The following is a 20738-nucleotide window of genomic DNA, read 5'->3' on the forward strand; positions in this document are numbered from 1 at the left end:
TGCAGCGTAAAAAAACTAACTTTAATGTACTTCATGCAACAGACAAAGACAAAACAGACCCTAATAAGACAGACTAAAAGTATTTAATTACGCATAAACTGCGGCATAATCCGCAAGGGAATGTAAGAGAATGTAAGACTGGTTCACGCGTCACGATTTAAGGATTGTCGGCCGATTTTCCAAACCTCTGTGACAAACCAGCCAATAAAAGTCCAACAGGTTTGATCAGTTCGTGTGTCCAGCCACACAGCAGGAGCAACACACCACACACACGAACCGATTCCACTCACGAACATCCCGATTCCAGAAGACAATGCAGTAAAACACCCAACATACCATACGTGAATTTAGAATAATCAAACAGTAGTGATAGTTTGTGGAGTGCTCCCACACTCCCTGGCTGCAGTAAAATAGCCAAGTCTTGACCGGTCCGCGGTGATAAAAAAGTTGGGGACCACCGCCCTAGAGGGCTCCGTAGAAATGTGTGGAGTGTAAATGTACCTAAATGTGCGAATAATTTGTAGAGCAAGTCCTTTAATGTACGCCTCTACCAGATTTGCTCATCTACCGACTAAAAGTCTTCCCTATTCTTTAAGAAAAAAAAAATTTTTAGATAGGGCTTCAATTTTCATGTCTTGTCACCAATTTTCATTTCTACTTTAGGCTTTGAGTAGGCCATTTTAACACATAAACATGCTGTGATCTGAACAGTGGCTCCTACGTTTTAGTCATCGCCTAGATGCCTCAGGTCTAGGCCGTTGTTTTATTTCCATACTCTTCTGTACTTAGCTGCATCCCCACAGCATGATGCTGCTGCCACCACATGGTGTTAGTATCCCATCGACACGCCTGTTCCTTGCTAATCCGGCTGGTTGCTCTGTATTGTATTTAGGGGCATCAGTACAAAATGGGGCTACTAGAAATATAGTATGTAATGCAATTCAGACGGTTATTGAGTTGATCAATAGGATAAAAGTTGTTATGAAGTTACTATCTCTTTAATAATTCCTCAGACACACACTTGTAGAAGTTGTTAAAGTTTCATAAGTTTTGTATAGAATAAATTCATTTGGAATTTCCACACAATATTATGTTTTGGTGGATGATGCAATTTTTTAAATATCAAATGATTCATGTTTTGATCAGTTACAGTTACTTGAATAACACTATACTACCTACTTTTTTATTCTTACTTCCTACCTTATTTTCTTTTACTTAAATAAAACCATACTGCTAATCTTAAATGAGTACAATTTTTGGCTACTCCACCCACCTCTGTAACACGTGAATGCGTCCTAATCTGACAGCGCCGGTTTCATATTTTTCTTCCTATTTTTCCATTTTTCCGTGTTCTTATTGATCTTTCCGTTTGTATGGAACTCCCTAGCACTAACATAAAAAATCCTGACATATAAAACTGCGGCTAACGCCTGACTCAGCGCTTCTGCTCCAGTCGTCTCACTGTCTAGTAGTAGACTAATGACCTCAGCCGTCCCACCGCTCCACGTGACCCTCTGCTATCATCGCTAAGGAAGCATGACCGCCTCGTGCGCCACGCTCTTACGCAGAGCGGTTACTCATCCGGTTTCTCGTATCGGGACCGGTCAGCTCACCCCGGGCCGTTGCTGTCCTCCCGACGGGTGATGCTGCCGTCGTTAGCGCCCTGCGTTCCCCCTCTGCGGTTCTGGTTCTCCTTGGCCTGGTGCTCCACGACCTCGCCCTCGTCCAGGGCATGGTGGAGGCGGTAGTTTACCATCTTTAGCAGCAGGAATATGGCGGCAATCACGCCGCAGTAGATTCCGACTATAACCATCGTTGGCGGCAGGGCCTAAAGGCGGGAGAAGGGAGAGGAAGTTCAGCCGTGTAAGGTGCATTGCTGGCAGAGATCACGGTAATGTAATTCAAAGTGGTTTACATGAAGAACATCCTTCGAGAAATAATCCCACAAAAAAAGAAAAAAGAAATTCTAAAATGTAAGTGAATAAAAAGTTAAGATACGACAATAATAAGGGTGGACGATATGGACTGAAAGTTTTATCACAATATATTGCGGTACTATTGTGATAACGATACAAGTGACGATAAGAATTAATTATTACTTCTTTTTTAGGTAACTGTGGCTGTGACTGTGTCGCAGCAATTAAAGTCCCACAAACACAAATTCAGTTCAAATTTAAAAGAACTTTATTGATCCCAAAGGAGAATCAAATGTTATTCTAACTCATGTTAATTCATATTCTCTAAAGAGTTATTGTAGATGGTGATGACTGGAAAAGATCTTGGCAGGAAAAATATCTTGTGGTCTGTATTACAGCGAATCTGAAGAAGCCTCTGACTGAAGATACTGTTTTCCCAAGTCAGTCTTGTGAAAAGACATCTTAGTACAACAATACTGCTCTAGAAAAACTTTCACATTTGTAATAAGCTTCTTTAGGACACCAGTCACATAAAGAAGTGTGATTTGTAGCATTAAACTACACATGCTAACTGTATTTAATCATATTTTGAAATGTATTGATATTTATCAATGCTCTAATTCAGGGGTCTCAAACTCAATTTCCCCGGGGGCCGATGGAGGTAGAGTCTGGGTGAGGCTGGGCCGCATCGGGTTTTCCACAAGAAAAGCTCTTACAAAAACATTCCAATGTTATCAAATGTCTTTATTTTTATTTTTTAAACACAAAATAAGATGAAAAAATAAATTAATTAACAATTCATAAGAAAAAAAATTAATCAGTAATAAATAAATAAAATATAATAATAACACAGCAGCTATAGAAGACTAGATAAATGTAATTATTATAATTCAGATTCAAATGGCTGTATTAACAGTTCTTTAACCTTTAACTTTCTGAACATGAATGGAACATTGAACATAAACTGTTATGAACATAACAGTTTATAAACTGTTTCTTCTGCCTACTTATAAACAGCCTTCCTCTCTGACAGCCGAGCCACATTTGGCTTAAGGGAGGAGGCATTTGAGACCCTAAGTAGAGCTTGAAGATGCTCGTCAGTAAGTCTGGACCTGTACTTGGACTTATTGAAGTTCAAGATAGAGAAGAGCTTTTCGCACAAGTATGTGCTCCCAAAAGACACATGGTCCGCTTGAACATTGGGAAAGCTCAGGGAAGCTGGGTGGCAATTCTCTCAAAATTGCCCAAGCTTGTCTGCTTTTTCCACTCACCTCCCTGAACTTGGCTTTGAGTTCAGAGAGGCACTGCGGGTCAATGAGCTCCATTTGAAGCACTGTGATTGGTAAGTTAGTTCAGCTCCGCACACAACACTGAAAAGTGCCAATCATATCAAACTCGCAGGCAGTGTTGGTATAGTTACTTAAGTAACTTTAATCGGACTACTGATTACTCCTTGAAAAAGTAACTTAGTTAGATTACTGACTACTTGATTTGGAAAGTAACTAAGTTACACTAAAAGTAACTTTTTAGTTACTTTCAGCAGGTGCTAACAACAACACTCCGCCTCCTGTGAAAATCACATTGAGCTTTGCCAATACTTTTTTGTAAGCTATTTTATAATGGTAACATCAACAATGTGTCTCCACTGATAAGGTTGAACTGAAGAGGAGATTGTAGAAAAATAAAAAACCTGAGTAATTTGTGTGGTCCACTGTTGTCTGGAAAACTCTAAGTAGGATTTTAAAGCCCTCCCCCACCACTTCCCCCCGGCCTCCAGGTTCTGTGTTACGGCCCTGCGTATGGTGTCACTGCGCACAGAGCTCCTCCTGCAGCTCACAGCTCAGATGGCTGCACAGATTTGTGACACTTATCTTAGAATTAAGTTGCCATTATAATTATTGGCAACTACGGACACGTTCATTCGTGGCTGTTTTCACGTTTATTGCGCTGTTCATATTGGTCTCGATGTTTGTAGTTTTCTGGAGCGCAACGCGAAGCTCGATGTCATTCAGAGGTAATACATTAACTTGACATTAACAAAGACACAGCGGGACGGATCATCTGAGAAATGATGAACAGGGAGAGACTGAGTAAAACTACCTTAATGACGGACAAATTATGGGATTTATTATGAGTCTCTGCTTATTTCCAAACCCAAATGAGCAACTTCACGTTCAAAAACGAGCCCAAAAAGGCGCAACCCGCCACTCATTAAATCGGCAAGCAACTTTAAAAAATGAAGCCCAAAGCCGCTTATAATAATCGGACTTGTCAGCAGAATCTCAAAATAGTTCCAGTTTTTCCACCAACAAAATGCGCATCTCCCTCCATTGTTTACATTTCTGTTGCATAGAGACGTCGGTCACTCGACAAGACGAGTAGAGGAAATACGATTAAATTACAAAAGAAGATAGTAACGCAAAAATGATTTTGATAAGTAACTGTAGTCTGACTACTGGATTTGAAATAGTAACGCGTTATATTACTCGTTACTGAAAAAAGTGGTCCGACGTCAGTAACACATTACAAATTAACGCGTTACTGACATCACTGCTCGCGGGCCACACTAACATTAAACTTTCATATTAAGGTGGGGGCCACAAACTATCGTCCCGAGGGCCGCAGTTGGCCCGCGGGCCGCGAGTCTGAGACCCCTGCTCTAATTGAACAAAGAGTGGAATAAATGGTAAAATCTACCATCTAGATAATATGGACTGTTTTTATAAAACTTCGGTATTTGGAATTTATCGTGACAATAAAACAAAATTCTTATCATTTTAAGAAATTTATCACAATAAATGATAAACAATTTGATAAATGCCAAACACCTGATAATAATGATGAGGCATAAAAATAAGCATCTTGGATATTAATATCTCCCCAGTTTTAATTATTGGACCAATATCTACTGTATTTTCCGGGCTATAGAGCTCACCATACTATAAGCCGCACCTACAAATAAAAAAACAACAACTGGAAACTTAATATATAAGCTGCACCAAGCTGTAAGCCGCTGGTATCTCCGCTATCTCCGCCGCTCTCGGTTTTTCATAAGGACGCAGCAGAGCGTCCTTAATCCGTCTCCAACTCCGAACCATGGTTTCGTTCACACTGAGTTTACGAGCAGCGGCTCTATTTCCCTCCTGTCCTGCCAGATCGCAGCTACATCATATGAGTTTGAAGAAATTTCTCCGTCGTACCTAGTGCTAGCATGTGCTTTTTCTAAATGAAAATTAGCACTTCTTTATTTTCCAATTTTGACTTCCGACGAGCCACTTCCTGATAAAGAGGTGGTTGAAGAAAAATCCACAGAAAAGCCACACTGGGTTATAAACCGCATGGTTCAGAGCGTGGGAAAAAAGTAGCGGCTTATAGTCCGGAAAATACGGTATATGTTAAAAAAAGACTAACATTGGCCAATGCCGATATGTTGTGTATGCCTAAAATTATTACACCAGCTGAATAGACTTTTCACTAGTCGAGGTTTAAATTAGCTATGAAACAAAAGCAGAAACCAATTAACACTTTTAAATTTTTTGTTTATTTATTTCAGCTCCAGACTCCAGATAGCTCACATACTTTAGCACAAGTAGTGCTGTGTATATGGAGCTAAATTGGGGCCATAAAGTCTGTTCAAGATTAAAAAAATAATAATAATTTGAAACGGAAGAAAATGAAACTGAAAATAAGGATTTGAAACTGTATTGTAACTGAAAAATTCTAAACATATTTTGAGATTCAAGGTTGTTTTTTGTTGTTGTTTTTTTCTTCAGTTACAAACGTTTTGCCCTCTTGCAGCATTGGGTGCGTGACCTCAGGTGTGGAAATCATGACTGACAGCTCACCGTAACAGCTGGACTACATATCAACAACTGTTTCATTCAGGCGCCATGGGAACTGGCAATGTCTTTAAAACATCATTGTATGAGACTGAATTTTTAAAAAAGGCCCCGCCCCTTTTTTTTTTGTTTTGCAGCGCGGAAAGTGACCCACATTCCCTAAAAGTTGCCCGACCGCCAGCTGCCGTCTCTGGCTCTTCGAGACCCTCTTCCTGCATTCATTTTCAAGTCAACACAAACAACAGCAGGACTATATAAAACACAGCGCTGACCAACACATTTCCACTCCAGGAATAGAACTGAAACTGCAAACCAGCCTTAGTGGTCAGTAAATCACTCTCTGACCTCTCTGACCTTTGGGTGGAGCTAAAGATTAGTATTTAAAAAAAAATAAAAATAAATAATCAATTATCCACATAACCTTTTAGTTTTTGTTACACATCTGCATTAGAAAATCCAATTATTTATTTGTATGTGAGTTTGAGATCTTAAAGCAACACTTCCATCACATTAAATCCAGTTTGGATCTCCTGAGTGATAAAATAATAACAACTTCACATTCAGTGCATTTACTGCCCTCGGTAAAAACAAACCAATCAAAAAAAAAAAAAACAAGATATATCCTCCAGATATTGTGTATGTTGAACCAAGTGATTTGGATCAAAATTCACGATGACCTATTTAGATTTTACTCGCTGAGTTTAGCAGATTTTATGTTCAAAATCTTCTGGTATTTCAAAGACCTTATGATGTCATGCACTCTGACAAGGTTGCCAGGAAATTTGGAAGAAAAACAAGCCCACAGCATCACAGATCCTCCACCAGACTTAACAGTCTGTGTTTTAGATCAAGTCTACCTGGAGTGCTATTTTCTGACAGAGACATCCAGGAAAGATATCCGATTTGGCGTCCGGCCCATCAAAGTCTCATTATAACAGCATGATAGTTCCTCCACTGTACGCTGGAAAGGAGGTGTTTTATTGAATAGAGCCATCCTTATTTTCATGCCAAAACTCCAATCCCAGTCTCCTACAATATAATAACGTGGTTTCAATTAAAGTCTATGTACAGCTAACTCCACATGTTTAAGTTTGTGCTGGTGGGATGCTTCTTTTTTCTTCTTCTTGACATTGGTCCCAAACAATTGGACGGAAGCTTCATAGCTTCTAATGGTTGGGTGATACTTGCATGTGGAACCGATCTTATCTACCTCAGAAAACGCCAGAAAATCAGCGGCTGTCCTCTTTGGCTCGCCGTCAGAGTCTGACAGACGCGTCCACTTGGTCATGTCTGCCCGCGCGAAGATAACAATCATCACCCCACGGTAACTTAGCAACTTTGTCTCTACATTCAGCGACAAAAAAATAAAAAATAAAAAAATAAAAAAATCAAGTGACCCCCATATTTGAAATCGACATTTGAGACTTTTTAAAGACTGGCGGTCTAACAAAATTAAGGGAATCGGTGCCGATTTATCCTGCAACCCTAGTTGTTATGGAAATATGGCGCAAACTTTGGTGATACTCTTGTAAACAAAAAGTTCGAAATTAAAAACTAAAACTAAAAAAGTGCTACAGTTACATTACATTTAACTGATTTAAATTGTGTCACAAGGGACTTTGAATGATAACTAATTCCTAAAACAGAATATTTTTTTTATAACCCCACAGATTAAATGTACTCAACTAAAGGCTAAATATTTCCCAAAAAAATTCCCCCGTGTAATAATGTTACTGCAATAACAACTGCATTAGTTTATAAAGGATTTATTATTGTGGCCATCAGCTGCCCTCCTGCAGTAAACAGCTGGCTGCTTCTGAAACTGATCAGAAACCAAACCACTACAAAGGAAAACAAACAAGGTGCGGGGGATAAATTCAATGATTACAGCCGGCAGTCGATTAATCAACTGTGTTTTTTGTTTTGTTTTGTTGGGGGGGTTTTTAGCGTCTGAATTTCAACAAAAGAGCTTCTCCTGACCTAATCTAGTTTTTGGACAGTACATTTTGCGGGATTGCTAAACGCATTCCCAGGCACTAAAAGATAATAAACTGGTCGGGTTATTTTTACAGGAACAATCTGAGTACAGTTTATGTGTGCCGCGGAGTAAAACTGGTATAAAGGTTACATTGTCTTTGCTCCAGATAATAGACAGAGAGCCGACCGTGGGGATCCTTTAACAGCTAACCTAACGGACACTTTAGCTCGGTAACTTGCGCTCTAAAACGGTACCAGAAAAAACAACAACACCTAAAACTGAGACTGAAATTAAAGTATGGAGTCAGACAAAACCACTCACCATGTACAGCGTGAAGGGGAAACATAGCAGAAACAGCCAGATGTAGAGATGCAAAGCGTTGACGAATGTGTTCTGATCGGGGTCGTAGTACCATCCGCCTGTGACTGAAGCCCAGACCCCCTGCCTCAGGATCTGGAGAGTCTGCGACCCCATGTTGTTCGATCCCCTCCCTCCGAATAATCCGGGCGGAACCGACCTACGGAACAACCGGGCTGACACGCTGGCTACTCGTCGCTCAACATGACAAACGGTGCTCTGTTTTCAGCCAGTGGCCTGAAAAATCCCCTCTGCAGCCATCTTCTCTGATGCTAGCCCGGTCCGGCCAGCTGGGGCACTGTTTCGGTCTTCCACGCCCTGCAGGGAAAGGCTCTTCTTCGTGCGCATCCGTGCGCAGGCGCCGTGAAAGCACATTTGGGAGCGGAGGAAGACGATCCGGTTGGATTCGTCGACCGAATCTGAGACGAGACGTCATCGCGTCCGCCGTATTGTAAGTGGCAAATTAATTTTAAAACTCAATAGAAGTCTACTTGGGAACGGCGTTTTTAGAATATAGGAAGCATTACTAATTAGTGTGTTTTATATTGATTAATCATATATAACGAAAATTAATATATGATAATTTTATACGTAGAAAAATTCAAAAAAGTCCGCTGTTCAAAATAAGCTCGAGCAATCCATATGAAACACTGCGCTTAAAATCCATGTCAACATCTCCTAATTTACCCCTGGAAATATACCAAAAATACTTTTAGTAAATTCAAATTTAGTTTCTAAGATCTAAAACATTCATTTCGGAATTTTTTTTAAACTAAGTTTTATTTAAGGGTGGATGTAAAATAACGTCACCATATATTACATCTTCGTGTTCAAATTTCCATTAATTTAGTAGTAGCTTAGCATATAGCAATAATGAAATTACAGTTAACTATATATTAACTAATATGTAGTTAATATTCATTATATGACGGTACTATAAATTATTGTATGATAATGTATTTATTTATTATATATGATGTCTATTAATACATTTATTATTATAGAAATATATTAAATGTATTATCATTATTTAGACCTGCTTATTAAAAATACAGAGTGATGAAGTGTCCAGTCTTTTTCCGTTGTATTTTTATCTCTAAGCCTCTAAAGCTCGTGACCTACAAACCTTAAAACAATGCCACTCACAATGTGGACGCCGTTGACACTCGTGCGACTTCTGTTCTTCTACATCTATGAGCGTTACAGGAAAAATAACGGGAAGATGGAAAATTATCAAGAAAATATGAACATTACGATATTTATTTTTTTCCAATATCTATCTTTTTAGTAATAACGGTCCATTTGAATGTCTAGCAATGTTTTAAAACATTTAAATCGAATTGCTATTGCTGACGGCAGACAGCAGAAAGGCTCAATGGAACGATAGACACCTAGCGTTGATTTTTTTTAAACTCAAAACTTTTTAATGGGTGCTAAAATTGTTCAACATATTTTCGTTGAAAGGTTTATTTTTCTCGTTACACAAAAATATATATAAAAAAAACGTTGTCCAGCGGAGCGTGCCAGAGTAAAACGACTAATCCAATTATCTGGATTTATTCTGTATTTTCACTGTGCTTAAAGCATATTGAACCCTTTTGATTCTGGTATGGCTGTAAAACATTGTAGTTGCAAACCAACCCAATTTTGAACATTTCATCAGCGAACTTAACAGGGATCTATTAAGCACATAAAAACCATTTATCCTCAAACCCCTTTATGCTTTACTCACAAGCAACTTTTAGTCTGAAAAAGAGTAGCAGGCAGTAGACAAGGAAGCAGTAAAGTGTTTTGGTGTGTTTAAGGTAATCGGAAACTACAACTCATCAAAACTTATCAACTGAAGAAACAAATATATACATTAACTCAATAATTTTATTACAAAATAAAGTAAGTGTGGTGTTTTTAAAAATTTTTTTTTTTAGAAACAGATGGAAGTGAGCACCTTGGTTTTTGCTTCACTGTCAAAATCTCTTGAAAGCAGGCTTTGAAACCGTCCTTTGAAATCAATACAACAACAACAAAGTGTGCCCACATTAAAAAGTCAGCTGGCACTAATGCTGATCTCTGCGTATCGTCAAACAAAAAATAAAATCCACTTTAGAGATCCTACAGACGTAACCCGGGCCATGTTTTCAGTCCAGCTGCCCTGAAACGCATTCAGCTCTAAGCTCCTCCTCTAAGTCTACAAAAAGAGATGGCTGTCCTTTTGTGTCAGTTCAGCAAAAAAAAATGTATATATATATATATATATATATATATATATATATATATATATATATTCATTTTAGGCAAGATTGCATTTTTTGGAGGGGGGAGGGGGCAAAGCACAACGACTCCCAGAGGGCAGCTGTCCTCTCATCTAAAGAAGTGGAACATAATGTTGCTCCATTTTCCCGTTACTGCAGCCTCGCCCTCTTCTCAGGCGGAGGTTTGCTCGGCGGAGCCGGCGCTGACGACTTGGTGGCCGGTTCCCGCTCCTCTTGTTTCACAGCTTCTGTGGGAGGTTCAGGCTCCTTCTTTACCTCAACTGAAACATAGGTTGTAGTCGATTAATTGGGATTAATATGAAGAATTCATCTAAACGTAGACATTTTCAGAGTCAAAATTTTATGCCAACATAATATGATACCTGGAATTGGTTTGTCGCCAGGCTTAGGCTGAAATCAGAGACAGAAAAACAGATTGGCAATCATTTGCGAGATGCTTGGTTTCAATAAAAACTCTAGTATGAATAATCATGAAGATTATTCATACTAGAGTTTGAATAATCTCTAGTATGAAGAGATTATTCATACTAGAGAATAATCTCTAGTATGAATACAGATTCATACTAGAGATTATGAATCTCTAGTATGAATACAGATTCATACTAGAGATTATGAATCTCTAGTATGAATACAGATTCATACTAGAGATTATGAATCTCTAGTATGATTCATACCTGGTAAAAAGTTGGTGGAAACTTTGATCTGAGGTCCAGAAGGAGTGTGTCAACGCGATGCCTCTGAAACAGAGAACTCGGCTCCTCTTTCTTCTTGGATTTAGGCTTTGTTTTCTCTGTAACAAGCAACAAAATTCGTTATAACACCTTTGAGAAAGACGGCAGACCTAGAAAGTAATGTGGGAAATGTGTTTGGATTTGCATGGTTGAACAGTTCTGACATGTACAGGGCTTTGCAAAAAGTATTCACACCCATTCCAATTTTCTGAATTTATGCTATCTTACTAAAAGCAGACCAGTCAAAGTCTGGAATTAGGCTTGGAAGTGGATATTTACAGACACTCTCCATCCAATTTGACATAGATGGAGCAAATCTTTGAAGAGTAACAGGACCACATTTCAGTCTCGACATGTACGAAACTGGCAGAGACAAACCAAAGCGCCTGGAGATATATTTACTAAAAAAAGGTCACTTTATAAAGTGTTGACTCAGGCAGGCTGAAAGCTTCCTCAAGTTGTCAAATCCCAATAAGATCCACTGGAGTTGGTGGTGGTAACATGACAAAATGTAAACAAAAAATTAAAATAATAGAGTAGTATCTTGGAATACACTGGTCCACTTTTTGCACTTCCACTACGGATAAAGATATCTGAAATTTAGTATCGGTCAATACCAATTCAATACACTGACTTAAAACTTATTTTTGTTTGTCTTATTTATTTATTCATTTATTTATTTATTTTTTACACAGATATAAAAGTACTGAATTGCAATTTTACTTCATAAAATACAGTACATCACATTTAAATACACCAATAACTTATTTAGTTTATAAATCACTGAATGGTTTAGCACCACAATACATTAAAGATTTGCTGCTGTTGTATCAACCTTCCAGAACTCTCAGGTTCTGGTTCTGGTTCTGGTTCTGCACCCTCAGAACCAGAACCAAACGAGGAGAAGCGGCATTTAGCATCTATGCACCAAAAATCTGGAACAAACTTCCAGAAAACTGTAAAACAGCTGAAACACTGACTTCCTTTAAATTTCAACTAAAAACCCCCCTGTTTAGAGTTGTATTTGAAACGTAATCAATTGCAAATTTATTGACTGAATCTGACTTGATGTTCTGTTTTTGATGTCGATTCTATGTTGCATTGTGTTTTTGTGTTTGATTTGAAATGCCTTGCTGCTGAAATGTGCTATACAAATAAAGTTTGATTGATTGATTGAATAACTTCACTAAACTTGGTCAAACATGTAAAAACATCACAACTTTAATTTATTCAGTCAGTGCGATTGGGAGTAGAACAGTCCATGTAAAACAAATAAATAAACGGAAACTGACAAAAACAATAGGCTCACTACCTTGATCAAAAATCTAATAAATAAACTAAAACAAACTTTCTTTCAAATAGTTCCTAAAGTACAATTATGAATTCTAAATATGATGTAAAATAAATAATAAAGCATGACGGACGTCGCTCAGAGCACAAAGCATAGAATTAGACTGAATAGATCTGGCCTTACGGATCAGACACATTGTCATCCATATCTGATCTTGAGGGATTTTTTCCCCACCAACATTTGGATTGATACAGATATCAATCATGGATCGGTGCATCTCTAGTGTTATGACTACTTTCACCAAGGGGCTGTATGTTTCAGTAATTTATGTTCCCAATGTTGTGTTGGGAACATAAATTAAGTTAAAAAAAAAAAGATCCAACCTCTCTCCTCCTGATCCTTGAAGAGCCACCAGTATCCTTTGGAGGGGTGATAGCGGCAGTACGACATGGCCTCGTCGAAAGCCGACTGGATTCCATGGACTGCAGAAAGCTAAACCAGCACAAAATAAATACAAAGAGGACAAAAGCTTAAAAATAAATCCAGCATCTTAACACACCAAAAGACTAACAGCAGCTATAATTAACCAGACTTACCACTCTGGAGCTGATAACCGTCCCCAGGTCTGGGGCCTGGTACACCACTCCCGCTATGATGTAGTAGTCAGCCAAAGGAATCACTAGAAAATGTTAGATGGAGATTTTTACATGTGGCAGGATGGAAAAATCTTATTACCTATGTTTCAAATATAAAGTTCATGCACTGGCTACAACGCAGCAGCGGTGTGGTGTGTTGCTCCGCTCACCTTGTGTTGGAGACTGCCGCTGCTGCTTACGGATGATGTAGAGAATTGGTTCCTGAGCGTGAAGAAGAATGTACTCCACTCCCACCATCTGACTGGAAATAAAAACAAACATGGAGGGAAAACAGCTTTCAGTATCATCCTCACTTTGAGGACAAATGTTTTGCTTTGGGGTTGTTTTTTTTACACGTGGCTATAGCCGGTACTCAGAAAAAAAATCAGGTGATCGATAAGCCGCACAGTGATTAGGCATGCGCAAATTTCAACTACCAAGGTTGTAGAAGTTACAGTTTTAAAGCCTTTAAACATTTTCCTTCATAATGTAAAACTTAAAAAGAGAGAGAGAAAGTAGCAGAGTTAATATGGGAGGAAGGTTATACGGTTATACTTTTTGCACATCTAAGGAAGAAGAAAAAAAATCAATACGGAAAAAAAAAAGTGTAGTCATAAAATATCATAAACTTACTTGAGGTGCTCCAGAGTGAGCCGCTGCATCTTCACAATCTCGTTGTTGCAGGTTCGGTCATAGAACGGGTTGCTCCTCTCGGAGAAGTAGTCCAGAACATTCCCAGGATTGAGAATCGGCACCCAGCCGCTGTCCACCCACGATATGCCCAGGAGGTTGTCTGCAAAGTTACCATGGAAACTGGCTTCATTGGCAAGTAATCAATGGGCAGTGTTGTTACATTTCACACTTCTCCAGTTTTTAAAATCTTGAAAATGTTTTAACAGACAGTTTTGTTATAGTCCTGTTCAATAAATTGTACACAAACCCAATATTGAAACTGGCTTCTAATTGGTGGTAGAAAACTATTTTACTTAATTTTCTTAGCACTGGTTCTACTTTACAACTGTCAATCAGGATGGAAGCTCTAAAACACACATTGTGATATTTAATATCTTTATCCTGTTTGCAAAAATATATGTATAGCTGTGCTCTTTTTTTCTATTTCAACTTTCCCCTCATCACACCATAGTTTTAAATCAGTTAAAAATACTGACATGTAAATCTACTGTGTGCAAGCAAAACGTAACATGAATTTTCTATTTGTCTACAATCCAACAGTATCTAAAAATCTGGGATTTGTTTGTAGATATGAGTGGCAATGAATACCTCATTTTAATTCCCTGTCACTTGACACACAAATATAACAGAAATAATAAGGTAAAGTAGCTGAATGCTTAAGAGCAAAAAAACAACAACCAATTAATGCATTGTAAAAAAATAAATAAAAAGAAGTCTGAAACCATATAAGAACACCGGAGCTATCAAAGCTAGCTGGCATGCTAACGTTACCTTACAGCGTTACTAAATGCCTTTAAAACACACTAACTCTAAATTCAAGATTTATTACATTCGTTTCACACCAGACTCTGCTAATTAAAATCATTAAATCTTAAATAAGCCAGCTAACGCGTTCCACATAGCAACACAGCAGTTACCCTACCTCGGAAATCAACCGACGCCATGACAGTAAACAAATTGTCTCTTAAAAATTGCGTCTTTGCTGTCCGTCGTGTCGCAGCTTAATGACGCAACCCATTGGAAATCGAATACCTGTTTTCCTTCCATAATGCCACTTGAGTCTAAGATTTTACGAGCTACTTTGTTGTATTTTTCAGTACTATGCAGCAAACTTCTGTTTATGTTTCACGTTTGTACATTGTAGTACCAGTAAGATACGATAAGCTTTTTCAAGTTATGTTAAGATTTTTTTTCTGATTATTTTTTTCCTCCTATTTCACATCTCCTCTTTTATCACACCACAGTTTGAGCGTTGCAAAATTGCTATACACTGGTCACATCTGTTATGCTTAGCTATAAAAACAGTAAAAAAATACTGACAGGTAAACGTGCAAACATGAATTTTTTATTTAGAAAGACAATAAACTTTGTGGCATAAAGGTGTAAGCATGGTCTACAGCTGTTATGACCAGTCACTTTAATACCTTTTATACACTTTATTATGTGTAGAATAAAAATCAGATCAAGGTTGATTACGTTTGCTTTAATGCATTAACAGGGATAATTATTTTTTTATTGATGTTTTTTTTTTATTCAGTTTTTTTCAGGTTTAGTTTGACGAATTTGTTAGAATATTTTTTTCTAATTTGTGCACAGAAAAAAAGTGATAGGTGAAAATTTGAAATTTGTTGTGATAATGTTTTTAAGTCATCCAAAAAGATTTTTTTTTTTTTTACACAGTAACAATATTTATTAGCAATACCATGTGTACTATAAAATACCTCCAATTCAACATTATATTGGTTAATATTTTCTCTAATTTACAGATAACTGCATCCGTGGATTTTTCTGGTAACCTTCTCTTGACTGTAAAACAAGATCCTTTAAAATACTTTGTGGCGTTTAAGATGTAAATAAAATAAGAAATGAGGTAAAATGTAGCGGTTTCTCAATAAAAGCACCGTGATCTGTAATTACAACCAACCAATAAGAGACGCCCAAAATAAGACTAAGCGAATATAACTTTCTTCTGCCAGGACTTTCTTTATCAGACTCACAATGAAATCGAACCATTCAGTCGGGGAATTATAATGGACGTACTATTTCTACTTTTTTCTTCTTGTTCGACCAATCGGTTCGCTTGAATAGAAAACACGCGGGGAGCTGGTTACAACAGAGGAGCGCGCATCGCGCAGCGCAGGTTTGCGCACGGAGAGGACGTAGCTGCGACACTGACGAGGCGAAAGGCGCGACTACAGGCGATAAGATGCGGTGAAAAGCTCCACTTTACCTCCCTCTCCCCAGGCTTTTTTAAAAAATACCACGGAGTGCCAGGGTAGACGGAAATTAAGAAGGAAACGGTTCCAAGATGAGTGCGGTCCAGGCTGGAGGCGAAGAGAGGGTGGATAGCGGCAGAGGCAGCCTCACCGCCAACAGCGGCGGCGGCGTTAGCGGCTCCCCGAGGCTCCATCAGCGCGTTCAGCCGCCCAACAGCGGCAGCCGGACGAAAGATAGCAAAAATCAGCAGCAGCAGCTTCAACTCCTGCAGCAGAGGCATCATGGTGGGTCGATGCTGAAGCAACCATCCCACAGTGAGCCAGCTGACGCCGTGAGGCGGGCGCTGGACTTTAAGAGCCAAGGCACTCAGTGCTACAAGGATAAGAAATACAGAGAGGCGATCGGCAAGTACCACCGCGCTCTGCTGGAGATCAAGGGGCTGTGCAGGGTGCTGGGGGATCCGGACTCCGGCCCCAAGTCCACGTCCACCCTCCTGCCGACCATCAGCAAATCCAGCACGCTGACGGACGAGCAGAAGGGGGCGATGGAGAATGCGGAGCTGGAGTGTTACAACAGCCTGGCTGGTAAGAGACGTTTTCCTGTCACTCCGATGCTCACTCACTGTTGATTTGCCACAAAATAAATAAATAAATAAATAAATAAATAAATAAATAAATAAATAAATAAATAAATAAATAAATAAATAAATAAATAAAAAGGAAGGAAGAAAGAAAGAAAGTCTAGCAACGACTCACAACCTGAACCAGACTTTAGGAGAGGCTTACAGGGGCACTAGCCCAGGGAACCAATTTTTTTTGTGGGGGGCGGCACAGATTTTTATTTGTATTTTTTATGAATGTATCTTTTGCCAACATTTATCCTTCATTAAAGAGTCATAGGCCCATATCAAGAAGGGGTTTCCCTTGAAATCTTTCTAAGTCTGATGGCAAGGGGCGCCAGCGCTGTCATCCAGCAGCTGTGGTGTCTTTGAATAAAAAATGTTTAAAGTTGACAAGGAAATTTGAAAATATGACCCGGGAGTTAGGTGTTATCAGAAGACGTTATTAACACCATGTAAACACCAAAGTCTTTAAAAAGGCAAACGTAAAAAATACAATTAAAATGAAAATAAATAAATAAAAATAAAAAATGTGCACTTGAGTTGTTTCATCCTAATTAAAAGTGTCCCAATTTTTTTTATCCTTTATCCGTGACCTGTCTCTTTATTCAATGAAGTTGTCAGAGTGTCGGAAGGCTGTGGTTCTAAAAAAATGACCCCTGACCTCAGACTTCCTGTGTGTTCACATATTGACCATAACGATGCCATTCTACTTCCGACTGTTTCAACAAAGAGACTCTTTAACGCGTCTTTATTAGCACTGTTATTGATGTATAAAGACACCTGCAGCATGTAAAGAGAGGATGCTCAGCGAGTGTGAGCACAAGTAAAGCCTGGTGGCCCAATTAATCTATATATGTCTATATATAGACATATATAGATCTATAGATAGATCTATATATATCTATATTTTTTTAGCGGCTTGGGCACCAAATGGTTTCCAGCCCGGGGGCCCACATCCTTGTAAATCCGGCCCTGCTCACAGCCCACAACCGTTTCTCTTTACATGCCCAGTGAGTCGGGTTAACAAAAATAACCAATTACAATATGCACCTTGGAGGAAATACCTCATTACGTGCATGAAACATGAAAAAAACGTTCAAATGTGACCTCCTTACGTCTGTCTCCATTCCAGCTTGCCTCTTGCAAATGGAGCTGGTGAACTACGAGCGGGTGAAGGAGTACTGCCTGAAAGTGCTTCTCAAGGAAGGGAAGAACTTCAAAGCCCTTTACCGCTCCGGAGTGGCCTACTACCACCTGGGAGACTACCAGAAGGCTCTGTACTACCTGAAGGAGTCGCACAAACAGGAGCCATCAGGTCAGCAGTCACAGCACTGTTTTTGAAATGGAGGGGGGGGAGGATGGCTCAACGCCCTGGGTGGCGAAGCTCAGGGGGCTCTCCGCTTGAAAAAAACAAGACAAAACAAACAGTAACATCTCAAAGAAAATTCTTTGCATGTTCAGTCCGTGGAGGATACATGTAGGTTTGAGTGCATATTTATTTATTTGTGTCAGATGAGGCTTTGTCAGTAAAATCGTAACGAATTTGCAGCTTGATTGTCACTCAGTTTAAAAAAAACGATGAGATATTTCAGTCCCAATCGAAGTGGCAGATTGGACTGCTCATTCGAAACCCAGACGCGGTCCACACAAATCCTCGCCGTTGCTCCTCCGTGCGTCATGTCAAAGCTGAACTCTCTCTCGTTCATGCGTGGATCTGAAAGGATCGTGTCGGGTTCTAGGGGCAGGTAGCGTCTTGCAGAAATGCTTTCCGCAAACAAGGCCGGGCAGGCACACGAGGGAACGAGAGGCAGACGTTGAATGTGTGTGCCGGGGAGCTCATTGTGAGTTAAGAAATTCTGTCATGGCTACAAGCATGAAACTCCGGAGACTCCGGGCTGGGATCATTTAAACATCCACCGTGCACTGTGGCGTGGAAGATGCTATGCTGTTGTTGTCACCCCTAAAGTTAGTCTGTGGGTAGAAATTCTTCCAAGAAATTAAATTTCCATCATTTAATCTTAGGAAGGTCTTCAAAAATATTTTGAGAGAGATATTACATAAACACTCAACTAGTTCAGTTTAAAGCAGTTCATGTTTCTCCTGCAGTAATTAACCCTCCTTGAGTCTTTGTTTGGTAAAAACCTACGTCAACTGGACATGCAGCCTGACGCTAACGGCCAGCGCAAAGCGGATTTCTGCGTTTAGAAACAACTCCGATTTCAAACATGTCGTCGTAGTTTATGCAAACAGAAGCATGTTGTTATTTAGACAGGAAATGGAGGTCGGACATGGTGCCCCATCAATCACCTTCCTGTGTGAAACATTGCACTGAGGATGGAACATGTGAGGCAGTTCCCGTCAGAGGAAAGGAGCTTTAGACTCGCCATCAGATTAGACCTCCAGGACCAATTAATCTCAATTGAAACCAAGACACTCACTTGAAGACGCCAAGGACGTCTTCAAGTGAGTTGGTCTATCCCTTTAATAACATTGTCACGCGTCTTTTAATCTACATTTTCCTCACGACTGAAAGCTGATTGAGGTTCTGCCGGAGGATTCCTCAACGGGAATCTGACTGGCCAAATGCCTGCAAAGTGAAACACTCATGACCGTTTTCATGAGAAAACGCATCAACAGTTTCCTCCCGATTTCTCCACAGACACAAACGCCATCCGCTACATCCAGCTGACAGAGATGAAGATTCGCCGAAATGCCCAAAAGGAAAAGAAAGAAGCGTTGTAAGCCGGCGTCTCACCTGTCATGAGTTGCAGCCCCACTGTGTGCCACTTGGACCTTAAAACCTGCCAGAGGTCTTATGGTGTGAAATCATATTTGTTTAGCGTTTTATTTATTTATTTATTTTTTTGGCTTTGCACTGCACACGGTTGCCAGTTGTTAAACTTTGTTGTGTGGATTGGGTCTGTTGTTACGGGGGTTCGGAATTTCGTTTTTCAGTTTTGTCCTTCCAGAACAAGAAACCGCACCAAATGGATTTGACAAGGATTTCTACACACTGCGCTTTAGCTCTTCTAAACCGATGCACTGCCGGTCCCAACGTTGCACATCCGGGCCGACACCTGTGACGGAAACCGGAGCGACAAGTTCCGCTGTGCTGCGTCACTGTAAGTCGGCACGCGCACTCGCACAAGACGTGCTTCAAATGCCTTCCTAAAAGAGAGCAGCAGCCACCCTCACATCTCTCCCCTTACTACTATTTGATTATTTAAAAATAGAAATGTAATTCAGATGGGTTTTTTTGTCTTGTTGATTATATCTGACGTTAAGGTGCTGTAAGAACACAAGAGCATCACGAAGCACACGGTTATGGTACGACACCAGATACATATCACACATATATGTAAATAGGCTGTTATGTAAAATCCCGTGGAAATCTAAATGAAAAGGGAAACTGTATGTCTTTATTAATGCCAAAACGAAGCACATCACTCAACATTTACTGTATCTTAAAATTCCTTGTGTGTACGGTAATAGTATATGTGTAATAAACTTGTTTAATAATTACAAAGATAGTTTTTCTTTTTCTTTTTTTTTTTACACATTCATATCCATATAATAATCTGGGTCATGACTTTGAACGTCAAAACGTGCTTTTATGAGGCAGATCACTCCTCCAAAATGTGGATCTAGTTAGATATAGTTAGACAAACGTAAAGTGATTTTAGGGATTTATTTTGGTATAGTGAATTAAGTGTGACCTAAGCCGCAGAAAAGTAGGGGAATGCTGGGAACTTGAAACTGTCCTGTACGCCTTATACGTTTAAGACTCTTATTTTGAAGTAAGAAAGGAAGCAGTTACCCAGGGTTTCCCTCTGTGTATTATCAGCTTGGCGGGCCACCAGGCTTTACTTGTACCCCCACCAGGCTTACCATTGCTTATTTATTCAAGTTTTTTTCTTTAATGTTTGCATTTTTAAGACTTTATAGTCGGTGTTCAGATATTAATCTTCCAATAGCACATAATTATTGAGTGATCATTTCAAATTTCCTGTCAATTTTAAACATTTTTTAACTCAAAAACCCGACGGTCTGCTCCAATCTGTTGTTAATCATTTGCGTTACAACATTTTTTGTAGCTCACAAAGTGACAGTACAATACAGCTTGCAAGCATTTTGAGAATATGAATACCGTAAGAAGCTGGCAGCTAAAGACACTAAAGTTAACATCTGA

The 20738-nt window shown here is 39.3% G+C and overlaps 3 protein-coding genes across 5 annotated transcripts in view; 1 reads left to right on the plus strand and 2 right to left on the minus strand.

Annotated features, from left to right (window-relative positions):
- The window catches only part of pcnx1 (pecanex 1), a 45183-nt gene extending 36765 nt beyond the window's left edge, over positions 1 to 8418 (minus strand). For all 3 annotated transcript variants that reach the window (XM_044142260.1, XM_044142262.1, XM_044142263.1), the window contains exons 1-2: positions 8055 to 8418; positions 1614 to 1828 (exon numbers count right to left, since the gene is read on the minus strand). In XM_044142260.1, the coding sequence (XP_043998195.1) occupies positions 1614 to 1828; positions 8055 to 8207 (368 nt within the window). In that variant the 5' untranslated portion in view covers positions 8208 to 8418. The remainder of the gene's footprint in view (positions 1 to 1613; positions 1829 to 8054) is intronic.
- Positions 8419 to 9947: 1529 nt separating this feature from the next.
- med6 (mediator complex subunit 6) lies at positions 9948 to 14738 on the minus strand. The gene is made up of 8 exons (XM_044142265.1): positions 14633 to 14738; positions 13651 to 13810; positions 13188 to 13279; positions 12979 to 13061; positions 12766 to 12874; positions 11035 to 11150; positions 10723 to 10750; positions 9948 to 10620 (listed from the first exon to the last, which is right to left on the minus strand). Exons 1-8 carry the CDS (start codon positions 14652 to 14654, stop codon positions 10490 to 10492), a joined length of 741 nt encoding a protein of 246 aa, XP_043998200.1. The 5' UTR covers positions 14655 to 14738; the 3' UTR covers positions 9948 to 10489.
- Positions 14739 to 15386: 648 nt separating this feature from the next.
- Positions 15387 to 20077, plus strand: LOC122845821 (tetratricopeptide repeat protein 9A). The gene is made up of 3 exons (XM_044142264.1): positions 15387 to 16511; positions 17682 to 17864; positions 19209 to 20077. The coding sequence occupies exons 1-3, from the start codon at positions 16019 to 16021 to the stop codon at positions 19289 to 19291; spliced, it is 759 nt and encodes a 252-aa protein (XP_043998199.1). The 5' UTR covers positions 15387 to 16018; the 3' UTR covers positions 19292 to 20077.
- The last annotated feature ends 661 nt before the right edge of the window (positions 20078 to 20738 follow it).

Source organism: Gambusia affinis, linkage group LG16 (assembly GCF_019740435.1).
Source record: "Gambusia affinis linkage group LG16, SWU_Gaff_1.0, whole genome shotgun sequence".
NCBI classification, from domain to species: Eukaryota; Metazoa; Chordata; class Actinopteri; order Cyprinodontiformes; family Poeciliidae; genus Gambusia; species Gambusia affinis.

Excerpts from the sequence above, each read along its gene's own strand:
- LOC122845821 (XM_044142264.1), top strand. The coding sequence starts at position 16,019 with ATGAGTGCGGTCCAGGCTGGAGGCGAAGAGAGGGTGGATAGCGGCAGA. Across the intron at positions 16,512-17,681 it reads GTGTTACAACAGCCTGGCTG|CTTGCCTCTTGCAAATGGAG; the intron begins GTAAGAGACGTT and ends TCTCCATTCCAG. Across the intron at positions 17,865-19,208 it reads GCACAAACAGGAGCCATCAG|ACACAAACGCCATCCGCTAC; the intron begins GTCAGCAGTCAC and ends ATTTCTCCACAG.
- med6 (XM_044142265.1), bottom strand. The coding sequence starts at position 14,654 with ATGGCGTCGGTTGATTTCCGAG. Across the intron at positions 13,062-13,187 it reads GCGGCAGTCTCCAACACAAG|TGATTCCTTTGGCTGACTAC; the intron begins GTGAGCGGAGCA and ends AACATTTTCTAG. Across the intron at positions 10,621-10,722 it reads TGGCGACAAACCAATTCCAG|TTGAGGTAAAGAAGGAGCCT; the intron begins GTATCATATTAT and ends CCTATGTTTCAG.